The following is a 19,693-nucleotide window of genomic DNA, read 5'->3' as shown; positions in this document are numbered from 1 at the left end:
GACGATTACTTTTTAAAACCATTACACCAAGAGTGCCCTCTAAAGGCATCACATGTATATTTTTGGATTGACAAGCTGAATTTCTCAGGTGGTTCAAAGTAAAACGGATAATTTTTTCCACTTGTCTTCGGGAGTTTAATGATGTGGTGTGGAAATATCAGCCGTGTAGATCCCGCCTGCCAACAGCAACGATTCTGACTGTCTTCCCTCAAACCTTCTGTCAAGAACACACTCTTAGACACACACACACACACACACACACACACACATATCAGCAGAGCTCAATCTTCCCTCGCATCTTTCCCCATCTCACAGTTCGTGCTGCAATCCTAACAGGAAGTTGATAAAAGTGTGTGGAAAGGTGAGGTGCAGGCAGGGGGCTTATCGTCTCAATGAGTGGTGCTCTCCGTCTGAGCATTCTGACAGGGCTGCTGTGGATTGACTGACACTTAATAAAAGCAGCGTTCAGCTGCTCAATTGAAAGCAGGTGAGCTGTATGTTTCTAAAGCTATAAAGGAGTTTTTTGTGTGTCTCTGTTATTTGGATTGTCTCTCTGAGACAGCAGAGATGTCATGATTTCAGTATTTAAAGCTGGGTTTTTTGGTATGTTAAAATACATTCTCATACTCCATCTTAATATGCTGAGATAATAAGACATTTGGAGGTTATGCTCCAAATGTCTTACGTGGTGCTGTCAAGACATTGCTCTCTGTTTGAGCAACCCATCCAGCCCAACACAGCAATGTTAGCTTGACCAGACAATGGACGATGGATTACTTGATTTTGTCTCTGCATATTAAAATGGGATAAAATAAAATATTTTAAGTTTAGGTTTTGACCTGTTTAAAGTGATCGTTTACCTAAAAATGTGAATTGTGTCATCATTTATTCACCCTGATGTTGTTCCAAACCTGTATTACTTTTTTTCTTAACAAAAGAGCAAATTTTAATGAATATTCTGGTCTGTTTTTGCATTACAATGGCAGTTGATAATAACTCGCTTTAAAGGGATAGTTCTCCCAAAAATGAAATTTCTCTCATCATTTACTCACCCTCATGCCAGCCCAGATGTGTGTGACTTTCACTCATCAGCAGAACACAAAACAAAGATTTTTAGAAAAGTATCTCAGATCTGTTGGTCCATACAATGCAAGTGAATGGTGACCAGAAATCTTAAAATCCAAATATCGCAATGCAACTAGACCTGCAACGGTACATGTATCCGTGCAGAACCGAATGGATACAGCACCTTCGGTATGGTACACACATCTCATGAATGATTACATATCATAGCATGCGTGAAAATAATAATGAACAACACACACCACGTAGAACTAAAATTTAAAAAGATTGCAGACAACACAAGACCACAGGGAACCAAAACTTAACAGAACAGAGTGCCAGACCGTACACTAGAAACTAGTGCTCGACCGAAACATCACCGTGGCTGTCTTGATTTTTTTTCCGAGGGTGCCGAAAAATCACCTGCTTGCATGTGAAGCGTCTGAGACATGTAAACGACCAGTCACTGTTCGTTTTGTTGTTACATGCATCGTGTTACTACAATAATAGACTGGTGTGCAACACAGTCTAATTTAAACGGTCCACATATCAGAGCTGCGGCAGACGCGTTTGAGCTCATTGTGTTAAAGTGCTCGCCTGTTTCATTCTGTCTCTCCTCAACAGTTCCCTGCTACTTTTTATTGTCTTGTCTAATGATAAAAAGGCAAATATCAATAAAACTAATATCATATACCGTCTGCAAATATGCACATATCTCTTTTAAACAGATGTAATAAACAAACCTCACAAAACTTCAGCAGATCCAGCATCCTGTGGAGCACTCATTTATTTACCTCTAATGCACATATTCTATCAGTCTCTCCTCAACTGTTCCCCGTCACTTTTTTTTAATGATAAAAAGCAAATATCAGTAAAACTTCTATTACATACCCTCTGCAAATATGCAGATATCTAGTTTAAAAAGATATAACTGTCGAAAATCCAGGGTTTTCTTCCCATCGAGTGCTCATCTAATATCTTCCTCTGAAATATATTTTCTAGCAGCCATAATCAAAACTTCAGTATCGAAAGTTCCTCTGATTCACAAATCCTGACGGTCAGTGGTCAATCCAAGCAGGCGATCCAGGCTGTTTAAACCGGCAGGAGATTGCTGCTGCTCGCTGAATCCGCACGAGTGCGTGAGTGCAACCAAAGTGTTTCTAGCAAGTCAGTCCACTGTCGGCCATGTTTGGAACGCTCTCGGGAGGCTATTTCCAGTCATGACTGTGCAGCTCCTGTCTACTTGAATGGGAAAAGACCGAAATCTCCAAAATGGTTGGTCAAGAACAGTCAAAGAGCATATTTCATATCAGCAGTAAAATCTGACAACACTGGTATCATATATGGTGCTTCTTTACCTACGATTACTCTAAAAAACAAAATTTTCTCAGCTTTTATAGCTAATTCACAAGCGCATTCTCGAGTTGATTGACAGGCGATGTCTGGATCTAAAAGGTGATTGGCTCTTTTACCTGTAAGTTGGGACTTCCTATCTACATCCGTTGACTTTTGGGCACGAGAGCTTCTTTAGCGTTCCAATTTCTCCCATTCATTTTAATAGAAGTGGCCCGTCTCTGCTAAATAGTCTCTGGTGCAACTTCAAGGTAAAATCGCTTTACTGGCGTTATAAGTTAATGTCATATTCACTGTGCACTGTATGTGCAATTGGTTTAATTTTGTATTTAGTTTTTTAGAAAATGTGATTGCTAACATGGATATGCCATTCATGATTGCTGGACTACTGTATGTACTGGTACTTCCTCCTTCCTAATATATGAACAATTTCTTCATGTGCAAATAAATTACTCAAATTTGATGATTAAACAGAAATCAGAAGAAACCGCTATCTACCATTTAAAATACAATATACATTTTTTGATTATTTTTACAAAGTTTTGTGTAATTGAGTAAATATAGTGCTATAGTGCTTTAAATTACTTTTAGCAATTTTATGTTTAATTTATTTACTATATTAAATTGTGTTGTATATCTGCATTGTATCGGCCTATTGGCCAACCTGCTCTCTGGCATCGGCATCGACCATTAACAAAAAACCATATCGGTCGACCACTACTAGAAAATGTATATTAGCTAGATCGCTATTTTTCCCAACTGTGGTGGAACTAAACAAAAATGTTATATGTCGGCCAGAGATTGAAGACCTACCACTGTCTCTAAAATCTGTTGTTTGAGAGCATTATGGTTTCGCAGTAATATTGGGCAATGAGTCGTGAACAGGACGAAGGCTGTGTGTCAGCTCTGTTTCACTGAAGTCGGGTTTGTCTCAGGAAGCACATCTAACATGATGACACGTTTGCGGCGACATCATCCACATTTATCTCTTGAGGTTATGGGAGCAAATCCTAAAAGTTCAATCAGCCTCTCGCTGCAAGCTCAGACAGAGCTAAAGCGGGAACAAATGCCATAGGGAGTATTCATTGCTGCAGACATACGACCATACTCCGTCGAGAACACAGGATTTAAGCATCTGCTTAATGTGCTTGAGCCCTGTTATAAAGTTCCTACAAGAACACATTTCAGCAATTCTGTAGTGCCCGCTCTATGTAAACAAGCCTGTGCTGTAATTGTCCAGCAGGGCACATTGTCAGTGCTAACAGATCCACACGCCTCAAAAATCTGTATATTTTGCTTTTATTATTATTTATGTTTTTCTACATTGTGCATATAAGAGGCTCTTATGTTTTGTATTTTGTTGAAGAAATAGTGCAGTCATTTATAAACGTGCCTTCACAATAACAATTGTTCCCCATCAGCCACTATTTTTAAAATAAATAATTTAAAGAAAGGTTCTTTGTCTTCCCTGCTGTACTGAAACCGTACCGAACCATGACCCCCAAACCGATGTACGTACTTCACTGTCAATTTTGTGTACCGTTGCAGCCCTAAAGGCAACTTTGAGGTAATCCATACATGTCAAGCACTAGGAAGTGTAATCAAGCTTGAAATCATGATCGTGCCTTGAGACTGCAATGGCAAGATGTCCAGTGAAAAGGGAGTTATATTTTGATCTGATCTCACCCAAAACCATTTGGATCGCTTCAGAAGACATTGAATAAACCACTGAAATTGGTTGTATGGATTACTTGTATAATGCCTTTATGTAATATTCAGACTTTCAGAGTTCTGGCCACCATTCACTTGCATTATATGGACTGACAGTGCTGAAATATTCTTCATTTGTGTTCTTCAGAAGAAAAAAAGTCAAAGTCAACTGACTGGGATATTCATCAAAATGTCTCTCGTTTTGTTCCGTGTTGAAAAGAATGTCTTTAACGACCAAGATGCTAACTTTTCTCAATACTCAAAGCACATCAGACTCCCTTATTTTTTCATCCTGACATTTGTGAGAATGTTACGTGACATTGAATGAAGCCTCCACACAGGAAATATCACATTAGCAAGTCTTGCATCGCTTCTGTTGTTTGTAGTGTTGGCAACACTTCCTTCAAGTTGGCATGGAAACCAGTCATACCAGACGACACAACCACTTTAAGCGGCCACGACAGCGGAGGTTCCATAGATATGTCTCCAAGACATCAGATTGCATCACAATGGCTTTGAAGAGGCCAATCAGAGAGTATGTACGATTGACCTTGACCAATAAGCCAATCAGAGCTTTTGAAGATGAGTCTCGAGTAGGTGTGGCCTCAACAGCTGCCTCCGGCTGTGTTTGAACGTGTGACAGGGCTGCCCACTCGGACCTAATTGGATATGGTAGGGGTGTTTTTATGGAAATCACTTACAGGTGTAGTACTCGCTTTAAAGTGGCGCTCGCAACCTCTGAGAACTTTCAGCTGTCTGCTGTTATGAGTGTGAGTTTGTGCGGCCGAGAGCGAGTGTGCTGTTCCCAAAGACAAAGAAATCTCTATTTTCAGACCAAAGCTCTGTTTGGTTTATTAGCAGTCCAGGCTGTATAATGGTATTGTGGCGTATGGAAAAGTGGGCGAGGAAGTGAGCTGTATACAGGGAAGTGGTGGTTTTAAAGAGGCCGCACCTGCAGAACTGAGGTGGTGGCTGCTAATAAAGGAGGTTAGACAGTTAGCCACTCAAAACCATTTGGTTGGAGAGGGCTGGGAAAATTGGTTGGGTCTTGCTTGTAATACCTTGACTGCACATGGAGGAAACTAGGTGAAGAATGGATGGGAAGTGATCCTAGTCAGACCACGTACCCTATAAGCCCACAGAGAAAAGTTAGTGGTTGCTGAGGAAATGCACATATTTGTTGATATCATTTTACTTCTGATTTGGAGCCAGTCAAATGTTTCGTTCTTGAGTTCTTTGGGACCAGTTATTTATTTTCTTTGTATTTAAAAGATGGATCTGATGAGTATCTGGAACTAGTGCAGGACACTGCCTGAGTGATGCTCCCAAAGATAGATGCATTGTGAAATATAGTGTTTTTTTATTCCTGAAACAAGTATTGGGTTTACCTTGACTCTATTTAGATTTATTTTCCACTGACCCCAGTTGTTCCTAATAAGCCCATTGAGCAAATAACCCATTGAACCGCATATTAAACTGAATTCTTTGTCAACTACATACTGAATCTATGTTTATTGCAGGGAGAAAATTAATAAGCAGAGAAAACAAATCAATAAGTACTGTCCAAATATAATTAAAGCTTGCCGTGAGTTTTGCAACGGTATGTTTGAGGGCTAAATACAAAAAAATAAATAAAAAATAGTCAAGTTTATTATATTTTAAAAGTATAGTGGGCTTATTAAGAACACATGTGGGCTTAAATGGTACACATGTTCATAAAAGCCCACTCCAGACTTTTCACATTTGCATAATTTTGTCAGTTCATGAGTGTTTCGATGAGAGATTAATCTTTGATTTAATACTCACTTTATCGGATGGCTGTTAACATTTATGTGAGAAAACATGTCAAATTTAGATTTGGGTGGGCTTAATTGGGTCGCTTGTGAAACCAAATCGCAAAATAATTGGTCGAGTCAATGTTGCTATAAATAACCAAGCCTTAACGTGTTTACATGACATTTAAAAAAAAGACTGTCTGAAATCGAATTTACATTTACATTTATGCATTTGGCAGACGCTTTTATCCAAAGTGACTTACAGTGCACTTATTACAGGGACAATCCCCCCGGAACAACCTGGAGTTAAGTGCCTTGCTCAAGGACACAATGGTGGTGGCAGTGGGGCTCGAACCAGTGACCTTCTGATTACCACTCTTACAACCACTCCTTTTACATGAATTTTTAAAGTTCATGTAAACATGCTGGGGTGATTCTCACAAAACCTGTTAAGAAAAACGACCTGGTCCTATTTTACTCCAAAATCAAAAGAAACAAATAAGAAATGATATTTTGCACATAGAAAATGAAGCCATTATATATTTTACATTGTGACATGAATCACATGATAGTTATGCACACAGTGAAAACACTAGGGCTGTGACTCAATTACATAATAACACGATGGGCTGATTTATTCATCGAAATTAATTTCATGTCAATATTTACTGCGAAAGGCCCCCAAATAAAGATAGTTTAATAATGAATATCATCATTCAGAACAATCATATACCTTACATAATGCACATATTGTGTGGCAACAGACAAGTGATGCATTGTCAATACAAAAAGTGTCTTTAAAGAGTCAGTAAATGCTGAAAGAGGTTTTTCAGATGTTAACAGGTTTTATGTTTCCCATTATGTAAGACAATGACAGTAAGCATTCATTTTTTATTTCAGGCAAAAACTGGGTAATTTAAGCCATTTTCTTCTTCCTGCTTTAAAATCAGAATTGAGAAAATGTCACGTGGATGAGGCGTGTTGCTTGTGCAGCTGGAGCGCTGACTGCCCCCTACTGCATCATGGTGTGAGGTCCAAGACCACATTGAGGATACCTCTAAATCTCTCTCTCTCTCTCTCTCTCTCTCAGGACATTCGTAACACAGTGGGCAACATTCCCATGGAATGGTACAAAGATTATCCCCACATTGGATATGACCTGAATGGCAAGAAGATCTTTAAGCCAATCAGGAACAAAGATGAGCTGGACGAGTTTCTGGATAAGATGGAGAATCCTGATTACTGGTAAGAATCAACTGGGCTTTTTTTCAATTCGTTCAGACTCACTTTAAAGCTTAAAATAGCAGCCAGAGGTGACATAAAAGTAGTGCTAATTCGAAATCTAAAATAAACTGTTTTTAATTTAACTGGAGGAAAAAATATATATATATATATATATATATATATATATATATATATATATATATATTTGTATGTATGATTGGATGTGATTGGAAAAAAATGAAACTAAAATTCTTCTTCATAACTCCAAAGCTTATTAAAATAAATACAAAATGACCAGAAATTAAATTTTCATTTTAGTTTACTCAGTATATTATAGAATTCACAACATTTACAATCCACCTCAATTAAACATGAATTGCAGCTAGATAGAGGTAACACAAGACTGTCCTGAGATATTTAATGACGTTACACATATTTAAATGATACCAGCAAATGCTTTCGGCTGCCATAAAATACTTATTTTATATATATATATATATATATATATATATATATATATATATATATATATACATTTATTTTATTTTAACCCCTTTTCTCCCAGTTTGTAATGCCCAATTCCCATTACTTACTATGTCCTTGTGGTGGCACGGTCACTCGCCACAGGACAAGTCTCAGTCGCCTCCGCTTCTGAGACCGTCATCTGATCACGTGGCTTGTCGTGCATGACACCGCGGAGACTCGCAGCATGTGGAGGCTCATGCTACTCTCTGCGATCCACACACAACTCACCGCACGCCCCATTGAGAGCGAGAACCGCTAATCATGACCATGAGGAGGTTACCCCATGTGACTCTACCCTCCCTAGCAACCAGGTCCATTTGGTTGCTTAGGAGACCTGACTGGAGTCACTCAACACACCCTGGATTCAACTTCGCGACTCCAGGGGTGGTAGTCAGCGTCAATACTCACTGAGATACCCAGACCCCCCGGCTGCCATAAAATGCTAAATTAAAAATGAAATAAACTGGATTTTTTTTTAACTAAAATAAAACTCACACACAAAGTGGGAAAACTAACAAAAACGAAACTAATTGAATATAATTTAGAAATAAAAACCTAAATTGAAAATCAATAAATATTAACCCAGATTTGAAGGCATTTGACACAGAATTGAAGTCATTTTTCTGTGAACATCTGGACATTCGTTGTGCGTTCATGAGTGATGTGAGAGAAATTCGTTTACTGTTTTTAGCGTTAAACAACACACGTAAACAACTGTTGTATTAAGAAGAGACAGGCTGAAATATTCTTTACATTTCTCCATTTGTGTTCTGCATAATAAAGCTTGGAAACGAATGAATTGAACCTAAAATCCACAGCAATTTTAACATTCATACATTTATGCATTGTATAATGTTTAACCATAACCAGAACTGTAGTGCCAGTGCAGTTCACCCTTAACATATCTCTCTCTCTTTTTGACATATAGGCGTACTGTCCAAGACAAGATGACCGGTTCAGATATTCGCCTGTCCGATGAGCAGGTTGACCTTGTGCACCGGCTGCAGGAGGGCAAGTTTGGTGACGTCAGCTTCAACGAATATGAGGTATTTCAAGCTGCGGTTCCGCTCTGTTGGTGTTGAATTCAACACAAATCCAAAAGCCTCACAAAGTGTCACCTCAACATCTGCCGTCTGGTGTGTGAGAGTCTATAAAAACGGGCTTCTAGATAATAACCCCAACACACGATGGGGAAAATCTGAACCTTTGCGAGTTACTCCTCTCGTTTACGAAGCCTAACCCCAGTCTGCGCTCACCGCCGACAAATAAAGTAGCGAAACATTAACATGTGCACAATTAGCCATCTTAAGAAAAACATACGCGGCAGGTAATTAGTCTGGGTGCTGTCATGGCTAACGTTTAACACACACAGCACTGTTTTTTATGCGAATTAGCGCTAATTTTGGTTTGCTTCTTTTCTGGCACAAACAGGAAGTGAGTCACCCCACATTCGGGTCTGTGTGTGATCAGTTAGTCAACCTCAGACAGACTTTACAGTCCGTAAGCGTGAAAAAGCCACCTGTCATCCGACTGGGTTTTGTTACGAGTGTGAGTTGCGTCTGGAAGTGTTGATAGCCCAGATGTGCTCATTTTCACTTTAACAAAAACACGCTCTTTATTTTTAAACTGAAAAAAACAATGACTTTTGCGTTACACAATGACTTCAAGTTTATCTACTCATTAGCAAAACCACATTTATTTAAGGTGCACTTCTGTAGATTCAAATGTATCGACTCGAGTAATCTAATAGAGTAATTTGTTTGGGAATCAGACTGCACTTGTTGCATTTTTTTCACACTGTAAATTCAAAAGAACTGGCTTGGAAGAGTCGCTTCCAATTGAACTACACTGGTCACTGTTTGCACTGTTGATTCAAAAGAACCGGTTCATAAGAGTCATACGTTCGGGAATCAGACTACACTGGTCCCACTGTATGTTTCAATCTGTAGATTCAAATGAACCGGCTCTTAAGAGTCATTTGTTCAGCAATCGAATCTCACTGGTTGCGCTGGATGTTTCTCCCCGTCGATTCAAAAGAGCGGTTTCATAAGAGTCATACGTTCGGGAATCGGACTACACTGGTCGCTCTGTATGTTTCACCCCATCTATTCAAAAGAGCTATTTCATAAGAGTCACACGTTCGGGAATCAGACTACACTACGTTCGGGAATCGGACTACACCGGTCGCGCTGTATGTTTCGCCCCGTCGATTCAAAAGAGCAGTTTCATAAGAGTCATACGTTCGGGAATCGGACTACACTGGTCGCTCTGTATGTTTCGCCCCGTCGATTCAAAAGAGCAGTTTCTTAAGAGTCATACGTTCGGGAATCGGACTACACTGGTCGCGCTGTATGTTTCGCCCCGTCGATTATGAAACTGCTCTTTTGAAGAGTCATACGTTCGGGAATCGGACTACACCGGTCGCGCTGTATGTTTCGCCCCGTTGATTCAAAATAGCAGTTTCATAAGAGTCACACGTTCGGGAATTGGACTCGACTGGTCCCGCTGTATGTTTCGCCCCGTCGATCCAAAAGAGCAGTTTCATGAGAGTCATACATTCGGGAATCGGACTACACTGGTCACGCTGTATGTTTCGCCCCGTAGATTCAAAAGAGCAGTTTCTTAAGAGTCATACGTTCAGGAATCGGACTACACTGGTCGCGCTGTATGTTTCGCCCCGTCGATCCAAAAGAGCAGTTTCATAAGAGTCATACGTTCAGGAATCGGACTACACTGGTCGCGCTGTATGTTTCGCCCCGTCGATCCAAAAGAGCAGTTTCATAAGAGTCATACGTTCAGGAATCGGACTACACTGGTCGCGCTGTATGTTTCGCCCCGTCGATCCAAAAGAGCAGTTTCATAAGAGTCACACGTTCGGGAATCGGACTACACTGGTCGCGCTGTATGTTTCGCCCCGTCGATCCAAAAGAGCAGTTTCATAAGAGTCACACGTTCGGGAATCGGACTACACTGGTCGCTCTGTATGTTTCGCCCCGTCGATTCAAAAGAGCAGTTTCATAAGAGTCATACGTTCGGGAATCGGACTACACTGGTCGCTCTGTATGTTTCGCCCCGTCGATTCAAAAGAGCAGTTTCATAAGAGTCATACGTTCGGGAATCGGACTACACTGGTCGCTCTGTATGTTTCGCCCCGTTGATTCAAAATAGCAGTTTCATAAGAGGCATATGTTCGGGAATCAGACCATACTACATCAGTTGCGCTTTGTTTGCTCTAAAAAGTAATTAGTCTGGGAATCTGTGTTTTTCTTTATCTTGACTTATTATTTGATGACTCATCTTAACTTTAAGTCACTAAAATGCAATTTTAAATCCCTATAGGATTACAATGAGATGATGTGATTGATAAAATTATGTGTAGAAATGTAGAAATTGTTTTGTCTCATATTCTTGTTTTATTCTTCTCCAGCCTGCAATCGACTTTTTCTCCAATGAAGTGATGATTCACCCAGTCACTAACAGGCCTCAGGACAAACGAAGCTTTATCCCTTCACTCATTGAGAAAGAAAAGGCAAGTTCCCATTATTATTCTCTCCATCACACCTTGTGTTACGTTTACCGTTTACAGTGAAAGCGTATATTTACTGCGAATGTGGAAACTGCTTGAGAATAGTGATGTTTCTTGACTCTTTAACTGCTCCCAGCTGGGCTGCATTTCAAATCATGATTCCCACATAGTTTTTAAAGTGGAAAGTGGTTTGAAATGTTGGCGTGATGGGGTTCTGAAATTGGAAGCTGCAAGAAATCAGACCCACAAACTTTTTTAGTTAAAATAAGAGACTTGCTCCTCGTTCCGTCCCTCAGAACAGTTTCTTAGATATTCCAGCTTTGATTCCACTCATGATATGGAATTTTTTTTCCTGTAGTAATAAAAGTGTGTGTGTGTGAATATGTATTTATCCATTTGTGGGGACCAAATGTCCCCATAAGGATAGTAAAACCTGAATTTTTTTACCTTGTGGGGACATTTTGTCAGTCCCCATGAGGAAAACAGCTTATAAATCATACTAAATGATGTTTTTTGAAAATGTAAAAATGCAGAAAGTTTTCTGTGAGGGTTAGGTTTAGGGGTAGGGTTAGGTTTAGGGGTAGGGTTAGGTTTAGGGGTAGGGTTAGGTTTAGGGGATAGAATATAAAGTTTGTACAGTATAAAAACCATTATGTCTATGGAAAGTCCCCATAAAACATGGAAACACAACACGTGAGTGAGTGAGTGCACGCGAGCGTGCATGCGCGAGTGTGTGTGTGTGTGTGTGTGTGTGTGTGTGTGTGTGTGTGTGTATGTGTGAGAGTGTATTTATCACTTTGTGGGGACCAAATGTCCCCATAAGGATAGTAAAACCCGAAATTTTTGACCTTGTGGGGACATTTTGTCGGTCCCCATGAGGAAAACAGCTTATAAATCATACTAAATTATGTTTTTTGAAAATGTAAAAATGCAGAAAGTTTTCTGTGAGGTTAGGTTAGGGGTAGGGTTAGGTTTAGGGGTAGGGTTAGGTTTAGGGGATAGAATATAAAGTTTGTACAGTATAAAAACCATTATGTCTATGGAAAGTCCCCATAAAACATGGAAACACAACATGTGAGTGAGTGAGTGCACGCGAGCGTGCATGCGCGAGTGTGTGTGTGTGTGTGAGAGAGTGTGTGTGTGTATGTGTGTGTGTGAGAGAGAGTGTGTGTGTGCGTGTGTGTGAGAGAGTGTGCGTCTGATTGAGAGAGTGTGCGTGTGAGCGAGAGAGAGTGCGTGTGCGAGCTAGAGAGAGTGTGTGTGTGCGTGTGAGAGTGTGCGTGTGTACGTGCGTGCGTGTGAGAGAGTGTGAGTGTGTGTGTGTGTGTGTGTCTGTGTGTGCGTGTGTTTGCGTGTGAGTGAGAGTGTGCGTGAGAGTGTGTGCGAATGTGAGAGTGTGTGCGTCTGAGTGAGAGTGTGTGCGTCTGAGTGAGAGAGTGTGAGTGAGAGTGTGTGCGTCTGAGTGAGAGTGTGCGTGTGTGTGTGTGCGTGTGAGAGAGAGTGTGTGTGTCTGAGTGAGTGTGCGTGCGTGTGTGTGTGTGAGATGATTGGACACGTGTGTGTTTTGTCAACTACGAGTTCTTTTATGTACCAGGAGTTGATTTCAAATAAGAAAATCCATCCTAAAAATGTTAGTAAATTTATTTTGGGTATTTAAACGAGGAGTAAAATAATAATTAACTATTTTAATATTTATTTATCTATTATAATATTTATATAAAATGTTTCCATAAATTGTGACTGTCCCTCAGTTGTCGCATCATTACCGGCAACTATTTTGCCCCTATTAAAGTTCTCAAGTGAAATTGCCCTTTTGTTTTTCCTAGTTTTCTAGAAACATCACTTTCATCTCAAGCTCTTCACTGACACTTTTGTTCACTGACTAACTTTTGAAAAAACTTTATTAAGTTGCATTAAAGACTTCTTTAATGCAAAGCTCACTGAGCCATATTTGAAGAAACACCCAAATGCTTTGAAATATGACAATGACGTGTTACTTGGTGTTTCCCGCTCTCTCCTGTCAATGCATCTGGCTCTCTATATTAGGTGGGAAAGTTAGTCCATGCCATTAAAATGGGTTGGATCAAACCGCGCAGGCCCAAGGAGACCACCCCGGTGTATTACGACCTCTGGGCCAAAGAGGATCCAAACAGCATTCTGGGACGCCACAAGATGCACGTCCCTGCGCCAAAAATGAGACTTCCTGGACACGAGGAGTCGTACAACCCCCCTCCAGAGTACCTGCTGTCAGAGGAAGAGGTGCGTATGTACCTCCTTAAGCTATAAAGAAATAGCTCCCACAAAAATGAAAGCTGTCATTGTGTACTCACCCTCATGTTGTTTCAAACCCATATGCCATCAGTTTGCTTGTACAGTATTTTTCCCTGATAAAGTGACACATTTGGGTGCAGTGCATATTGATGATGTATTTCATGCTCCTTAAAGGACAAAAACGTACCATAAAAGCCCATAATCTTGTGTAGACCTTGCAACATGTGCACTAGTCTTCTGAAGTCATGCAATTTAAGCAGTCATTCACTGAAAATCTTCTCCTCCTGTGCAGCTCTCACATGTCATGCTTCACTAAGCATATTTAAGCTTGTGCATTTGTGTTCAGTTACGACATGCGAGAAGCTACAGTGTTTGGCGTCAGTAACGTTTCTAAACAGAAATATTTTGTGTAAATATTTACCATTGACACACTAAAGCAGAAGATATAAAATAACCATCTTAAAGGGACAGTTCACCCAAAAATATAAATAGCTCACCCTCATGCCATCCCTGATGTGGGAATTTCTCTCTTCTAACAAAACAGATCTGATAATATTTCAGCTGTGTAGGTCCACACAATGCAAGTGAATGGTGACCAACACTTTGAAGTCCCAAAAAGGACATAAAGGAAGCATATAAGTAATCCATACGACTCTAGTGGTTTAATCCACATCTTCAGAAACAGATCAAGAAGAACTTTTTTTGCTATAAATCTACACTTTCACTTTCACATTCAACCATCTACTGGTTGGACTGGTCAAAGGTGCAGATTTACGGTAAAAAAGGACTTACAAATGTATCTGGTTCTCACCCACACCTATCATATCGCTTCTGAAGACATGGATTCAACCACTTACGTCATATGGATTACTTTTATGCTGCCTTTATGTGCTTTTTGGATCTTCAAATGTCTGGTCACCATTCACTTGCATTGTGAGGACCTACAGAGCTGAGATAGTCTTCTAAAAATCATAATTTGTGTTCAGCTGAAAAAAGAAAGTCATTCAAATCTGGGATGGCATGAGGGCGAGTAAATGATGAGAGAATAAAATATTTTGGGTAAAAAGACTTTTGCACAAAACTGTACATTCTTCCAAATTTCCACTTTTGTGGTCCACATAATAATATCAGCGTATGGGTTCGGAATGAGATGAGGGTGAGTAAAATGCAATAATCTTCTTGTCTGGATGAGCTATTTTCTTTCAAATTTGCTGCGTTAAGACGTTGGCTGAATGCCCAGAACAGTCATTTCACACCTGTGCCCACCTCCAGCAACAGCCCTATTAGGCGTTTGAAATTTGCCTATAAGTCATTTTCGTATGTTTTACATGCTATACTTAACTTTGTGAGAACACGTGCATCCTCTCTGCAAGTTAATCTTGTTATATAACCAAATTTTGACCCCAATTTTGACTGCACCTGTTAGTTGGGCCTTTATCAGAATAGTCAGAATGTTTGCTTTTTCTTAAACGTTTTTTTTTCTCTCCCCCCATTAATGTTTTGTTCAGAGGCTGGCATGGGAGCAACAGGATCCAGAGGACAGGAAGTTGAGTTTCCTGCCACAGAAGTTCGCCTGCCTACGAGCAGTTCCCGCATACTCGCGCTTCATTCACGAACGGTTCGAGCGGTGTCTCGACCTGTACCTGTGTCCTCGCCAGCGGAAGATGAGAGTGAGATATTTACAGATGAACTCTGAACTGCACTTTGCCGTGTGGCTGGACTACGCAAGCATTTTTCTAGCATTTGTGACCGATTACTGTGCGCAACTGTGAAAAACAATTATTTGCTGACCCAGTGCAAGTAATGTTATTCACCCGAGCAAAAGTAATGACATTTTCCCATGAATACCATTAGAATAAATACTTCTACACAACAGGTGTGTGTGTGTGTGTGTGTGGTTGCGTGTGTGTGTGTGTGTGTTTATATTGAACATAAAAATTACACATAATTTGTGTACAAGCTTACATGTGTTTTGTTTATATATTTCAATAAATGCATATATATATGTACATCAGTAATGTCCTGACTATACTTTGTGGTCAGTTGAATGCCACTTTGGTGAATTAAAGTACCAATTTCTTTCCATAAGACCAAAATCTGAACATTATTCCAAACTTTTGGCCGCCAGTGTGTGTGTAATATATATATATAACAAGTTTCAATTTGAGTAAACACAAAATACAGTTTTTAAATGATGATGTTTTTATTGAAGCAAAAAAAAATTCCAAGACCAACTGTGCCTGTGTGAAAAAGTATTTGCCCCCTTAGTTACTAAATCCCCAAATCTATGAAAGTGCATTCATAATGGGGCTCAGCTGGACTAGACACACACAGACCTGATTACTGCCAGCCCAGTTCAATCAAATCAACACCTAAATATAATTTCAGCAGCATGAAGTCGGCTAAACGGTCTCACACTGTAGCATTATCTCAGTCTGGGAAGGGTTACAAAGCTGTTTCAAAGTCTCTGGGACTCCAAATAATCACAGCGAGAGTCATTAAATCACAATGGAGAAATCTTGACACAGTAGTGAACCTTCCCAGAAGTGGCCGACATTACAACATTCCTCCAAGAGGTCAGCGAATCATCCATCAAGTCACAAAAAAGCCAAGGACAACATCCAAGGAACTGCAGGCCTCTCTCGCATCAAACACACTGGACAAAAATGGCATCCATGGAAGAGTGGTGAGGTGCAAACCACTGCTGACCCAGAGGAACATTAAGGCTCGTCTGAAATTTGCCAAAACACACCTTGATGATCCTCAAACCTTTTGGGAGAATGTTCTGTGGACTGATGAGTCAAAAGTGGAACTGTTTGGAAGACAGGGGTCCCGTTACATCTGCTGTAAATCAAACACAGAATACCACTAAAAGATCATCATACCTCCGGTCAAGCATGATGATGGTGTTAGTGTGATGGTGTGGGGATGCTTTGCTGCTTCAGGGCCAGGGCAGCGTTGTGAAAGACGGATCTCCAGTTATCAGAAGTGTTTGGTTGCACAACCAGCTATTAAATTTAAGGGGGCAGTTAGTTTTTCACATGGGTGATATAGGTGTTGGATAACATTTGCTTCAATATAATATAGGCTATATATATTTGAAAACTGTATTTTGTGTTTGCTCAGGATGCTTTTGTTTTATATCATATCTCGTTTGAAGATCTAAAATCATTTAGTATGAAAATACACAAAAACAGAAGAAATCAGGAGAAATTCAGATTTAAATGAAAAATATTTCCAATATGGAAAATATGTTTGTCAGTCATTCAAATACATTTTGACAACTTACACAATAATATTTGTCTTCACACATCAAACTTTGCCATATGAAGACAAATACAAGGAGACAAGAAATGTTTATAACAACTGTGTTAATATTAAGAAATATATAACTTTTGTTTTTACTATTTAACATATTTGCTTATAAGATGCTGTTGTTAAGCTCTATTGGGTGTCATATTTAACTTATCTTTCCTGTCTTTGACACTCTTAGGTGAATGTGAATCCAGAAGACTTGATTCCCAAACTGCCCAAACCAAAAGACTTGCAGCCATTCCCAACCACACAGTCTCTGGTACGACACCTTTTGCAAGAAAACTGGTCTAAGATCAGTTTTTATCATTTTAATGTTGATAAATATGATCATTTCAACTAGAGGAGCTGATTAAAGTTCAGAAACTCTTGATACGGTAGTTCTAGAATAGACTTCGTAGTGAACTCTGAGTATATTGAGACGGAAAACCCGGTTACTTACTCTGTCTCGTGGTGACGAAGAGCAGAAGAGGAAAACTGAGAGCCATGGATAAAACTACAGACATGGAACTGAATTTGTTGGCGTGTCATTTGAAATGGAAAAGAGAAGAACAAAAAAATAAATAAACAAAGCTGCAGGGTTCCCACAGTCATGGAAAACCTGGAAATATCAGGGAATTTAATAATTGTGATTTCCAGGCCTGGAAAAGTCATTGCATTATTTAGTTAATATAATTGTATTTATCATGCTCTGTCCTAAAATACTGAATCGGGGTATGTTGCACCAGATAAAAAACACACAGTGAAGATTTAAAAGCAGGCTGTCATGTTATTTTGAATACCTGATTAACTAGGATGCGTTCACACGAGCACTTTTGGTGTGCACTCGGGTTCGGATGAAGTCAAAGTTCGGTTCGTTTGAATAGTGTGCACTCGCGCTGTTTTCCGGATTTGGGTGTGCACCCGGGAACCACATCCCGAGTCCACTTGAGAAGGTGGTCTGGGGTTCATGTGAACTCCAGTACAGTTCGATGCTGAAAAGAATGGGAACCCTGCATGCATCCTGGAAAACCTGGAATTTTGCAGTGCAGTTTTCCAGTCATGGAAAATGAGAAATATACCTGAATGTCCTGGAAATGAATGTTTGTCCTGGAATTACGGTACAGTTATTTTTTGTATTCAGTTTTTTTAGAATGAATTCAACATTCGATGGTTACCCACATGTAGGACCCTATGATTTTCCCAATGCCGAAAACACGGATGGAATCACGGCATAGTCATAAAAATTGCATTAACTTTAAAATACGGAATGTGACAGAGTTTGGCATATTTGGGACTAAAATGAATGTTTTAATACATAATCAAATTAAAATCACAATATGTCCAAGTGTGATTTATTAAACTGCAAAAAGCTGCAATTAAATGAATATATAATCTGCGTGTGCTGCGTGCTTCAAAATGAATGTGAAGCCGGCTGCTCATATGCTGAAAACACCTCATCGTGTGTGTGTGTGTGTGTGTGGTAGATGACGGTGAGTAGAGCACTCAGAAGCATGCAGAAACTATCGTTAACAAAACACGGAAATGTCAAAATAAAAGCTCGTTTTATATGGATTCATGAAATGAGGAAAAAAGGTCATGTTTAATGTAATTAAATAATAATAATAATAATGTATCAAAGCAATATCTCACATCTGTGATGTTCTGTTGTGCGGCACATCTTCAGTGTTATTTCAGTTTGTGCTGTGAGGATTTTGTAGAAAAGCACTTTATTTGATCAAAATAATGCAATGCATAATTTTCATTTCATTTGATTCGACACCAGTTTGATGATGAAATTTAATTCAAATGTCGAATACGGAATTTTGAAAAAATAATCCTCCAAAAACCACAATTTTAATGGCCTCTCGAGTGGTTTAGCTTAAATATTACAACCGTGTATCACATAAAATGTCCTGGAAAATTGTGCCCTGAAAAGAGTGGGAACCCTGAGCTGTTTAGCGGTAATGGATTAATATGAAGTTATAGACTCTCCTGCTGGGGAATGAGATTGCATGTCCTTAAATGATCTCTTGAGATCACTCTGTTGTGAGGAGATGTTGAGATGGTTTCTGTATCTGTTGTGTTGACTTGTGTTTGTTTCGTCCGGACAGGTCTATCGTGGACACTCCAGTTTGGTTCGAAGCATCAGTGTTTCTCCGAGTGGACAGTGGCTCGTATCCGGTCAGTTCCATGTTTGCCTTTTCATAATTCACCTTGATTTGCTGTAATATTGGATCCTTTGTGATGTGATGGACAAATAGGAATATATAAAGGGAGAACAAGATGTGAAAATGTTCCTATATGGAGGGCAAATGAAAAGCAACTTTTTTCGGTATGGTAGTGCAGGCTTCTGCAAATGCATGATTTTAAAGTCTGCATTTAATGCCTTTTATGCATCAACGTATTTACTATTGAAACAGGAAGTTAGGGTTGGACATATCTAAATGCTTGCCTAGTTTTATTTGGCATCAAAGCCATGAACCGTGATTTACTCGTTGTTGGCAGGTGCTGTTGGGGGTGGGGCATTCTCATTATGGAGCGCATTTGATTGGACAAAAACTTTTAAACAAGTCATTGACAAATAAATTTGTTTGAGGTGCTAAAATTAGGAATCTTGTTAAAATCTAGTTTAAACGTGTGAAGTTTGTAGAAATGTAATCTTTGCGTCCACGTTGGTTTCATTTTCTATATTTTCCAAAAAAGAAACAAAGTATGATTTTATGACTTGAATAATGTCATTTGGTGTCACTAGTGGGTGTAACCCTCAAGCTAAAGGTATTAAAATAATGTAAAGGGGGGTTAAAGGTAAAGGAGGAGGCAATAACCGGCCTGACAATATAAACAACATTTAATTAAATAAAATGAGACAAACACGCACTGGGCAGCTGCCTGTAAACGCTCTCTCTCTGTCGCACCACCGTCTGCAGTCGGCCTTTATCCCTCTCGGAGGCTT

The 19,693-nt window shown here is 39.6% G+C and overlaps 1 protein-coding gene across 1 annotated transcript in view; it reads left to right on the top strand.

Moving 5' to 3' along the window:
• LOC127650189 (ribosome biogenesis protein bop1) overlaps positions 1 to 19,693 on the top strand; it is a 113,745-nt gene that overhangs the window by 67,300 nt on the left and 26,752 nt on the right. Inside the window, exons 4-10 of the mRNA XM_052135441.1 lie at positions 6,991 to 7,145; positions 8,578 to 8,695; positions 11,077 to 11,178; positions 13,222 to 13,434; positions 14,955 to 15,116; positions 16,940 to 17,020; positions 18,852 to 18,921. Coding sequence (XP_051991401.1) covers positions 6,991 to 7,145; positions 8,578 to 8,695; positions 11,077 to 11,178; positions 13,222 to 13,434; positions 14,955 to 15,116; positions 16,940 to 17,020; positions 18,852 to 18,921 — 901 coding nt within the window. The remainder of the gene's footprint in view (positions 1 to 6,990; positions 7,146 to 8,577; positions 8,696 to 11,076; positions 11,179 to 13,221; positions 13,435 to 14,954; positions 15,117 to 16,939; positions 17,021 to 18,851; positions 18,922 to 19,693) is intronic.

The sequence above is a fragment of the Xyrauchen texanus genome, chromosome 10, assembly GCF_025860055.1.
Source record: "Xyrauchen texanus isolate HMW12.3.18 chromosome 10, RBS_HiC_50CHRs, whole genome shotgun sequence".
Lineage (NCBI taxonomy): Eukaryota > Metazoa > Chordata > Actinopteri > Cypriniformes > Catostomidae > Xyrauchen > Xyrauchen texanus.
This window is presented reverse-complemented; position numbering and strand designations above follow the sequence as displayed.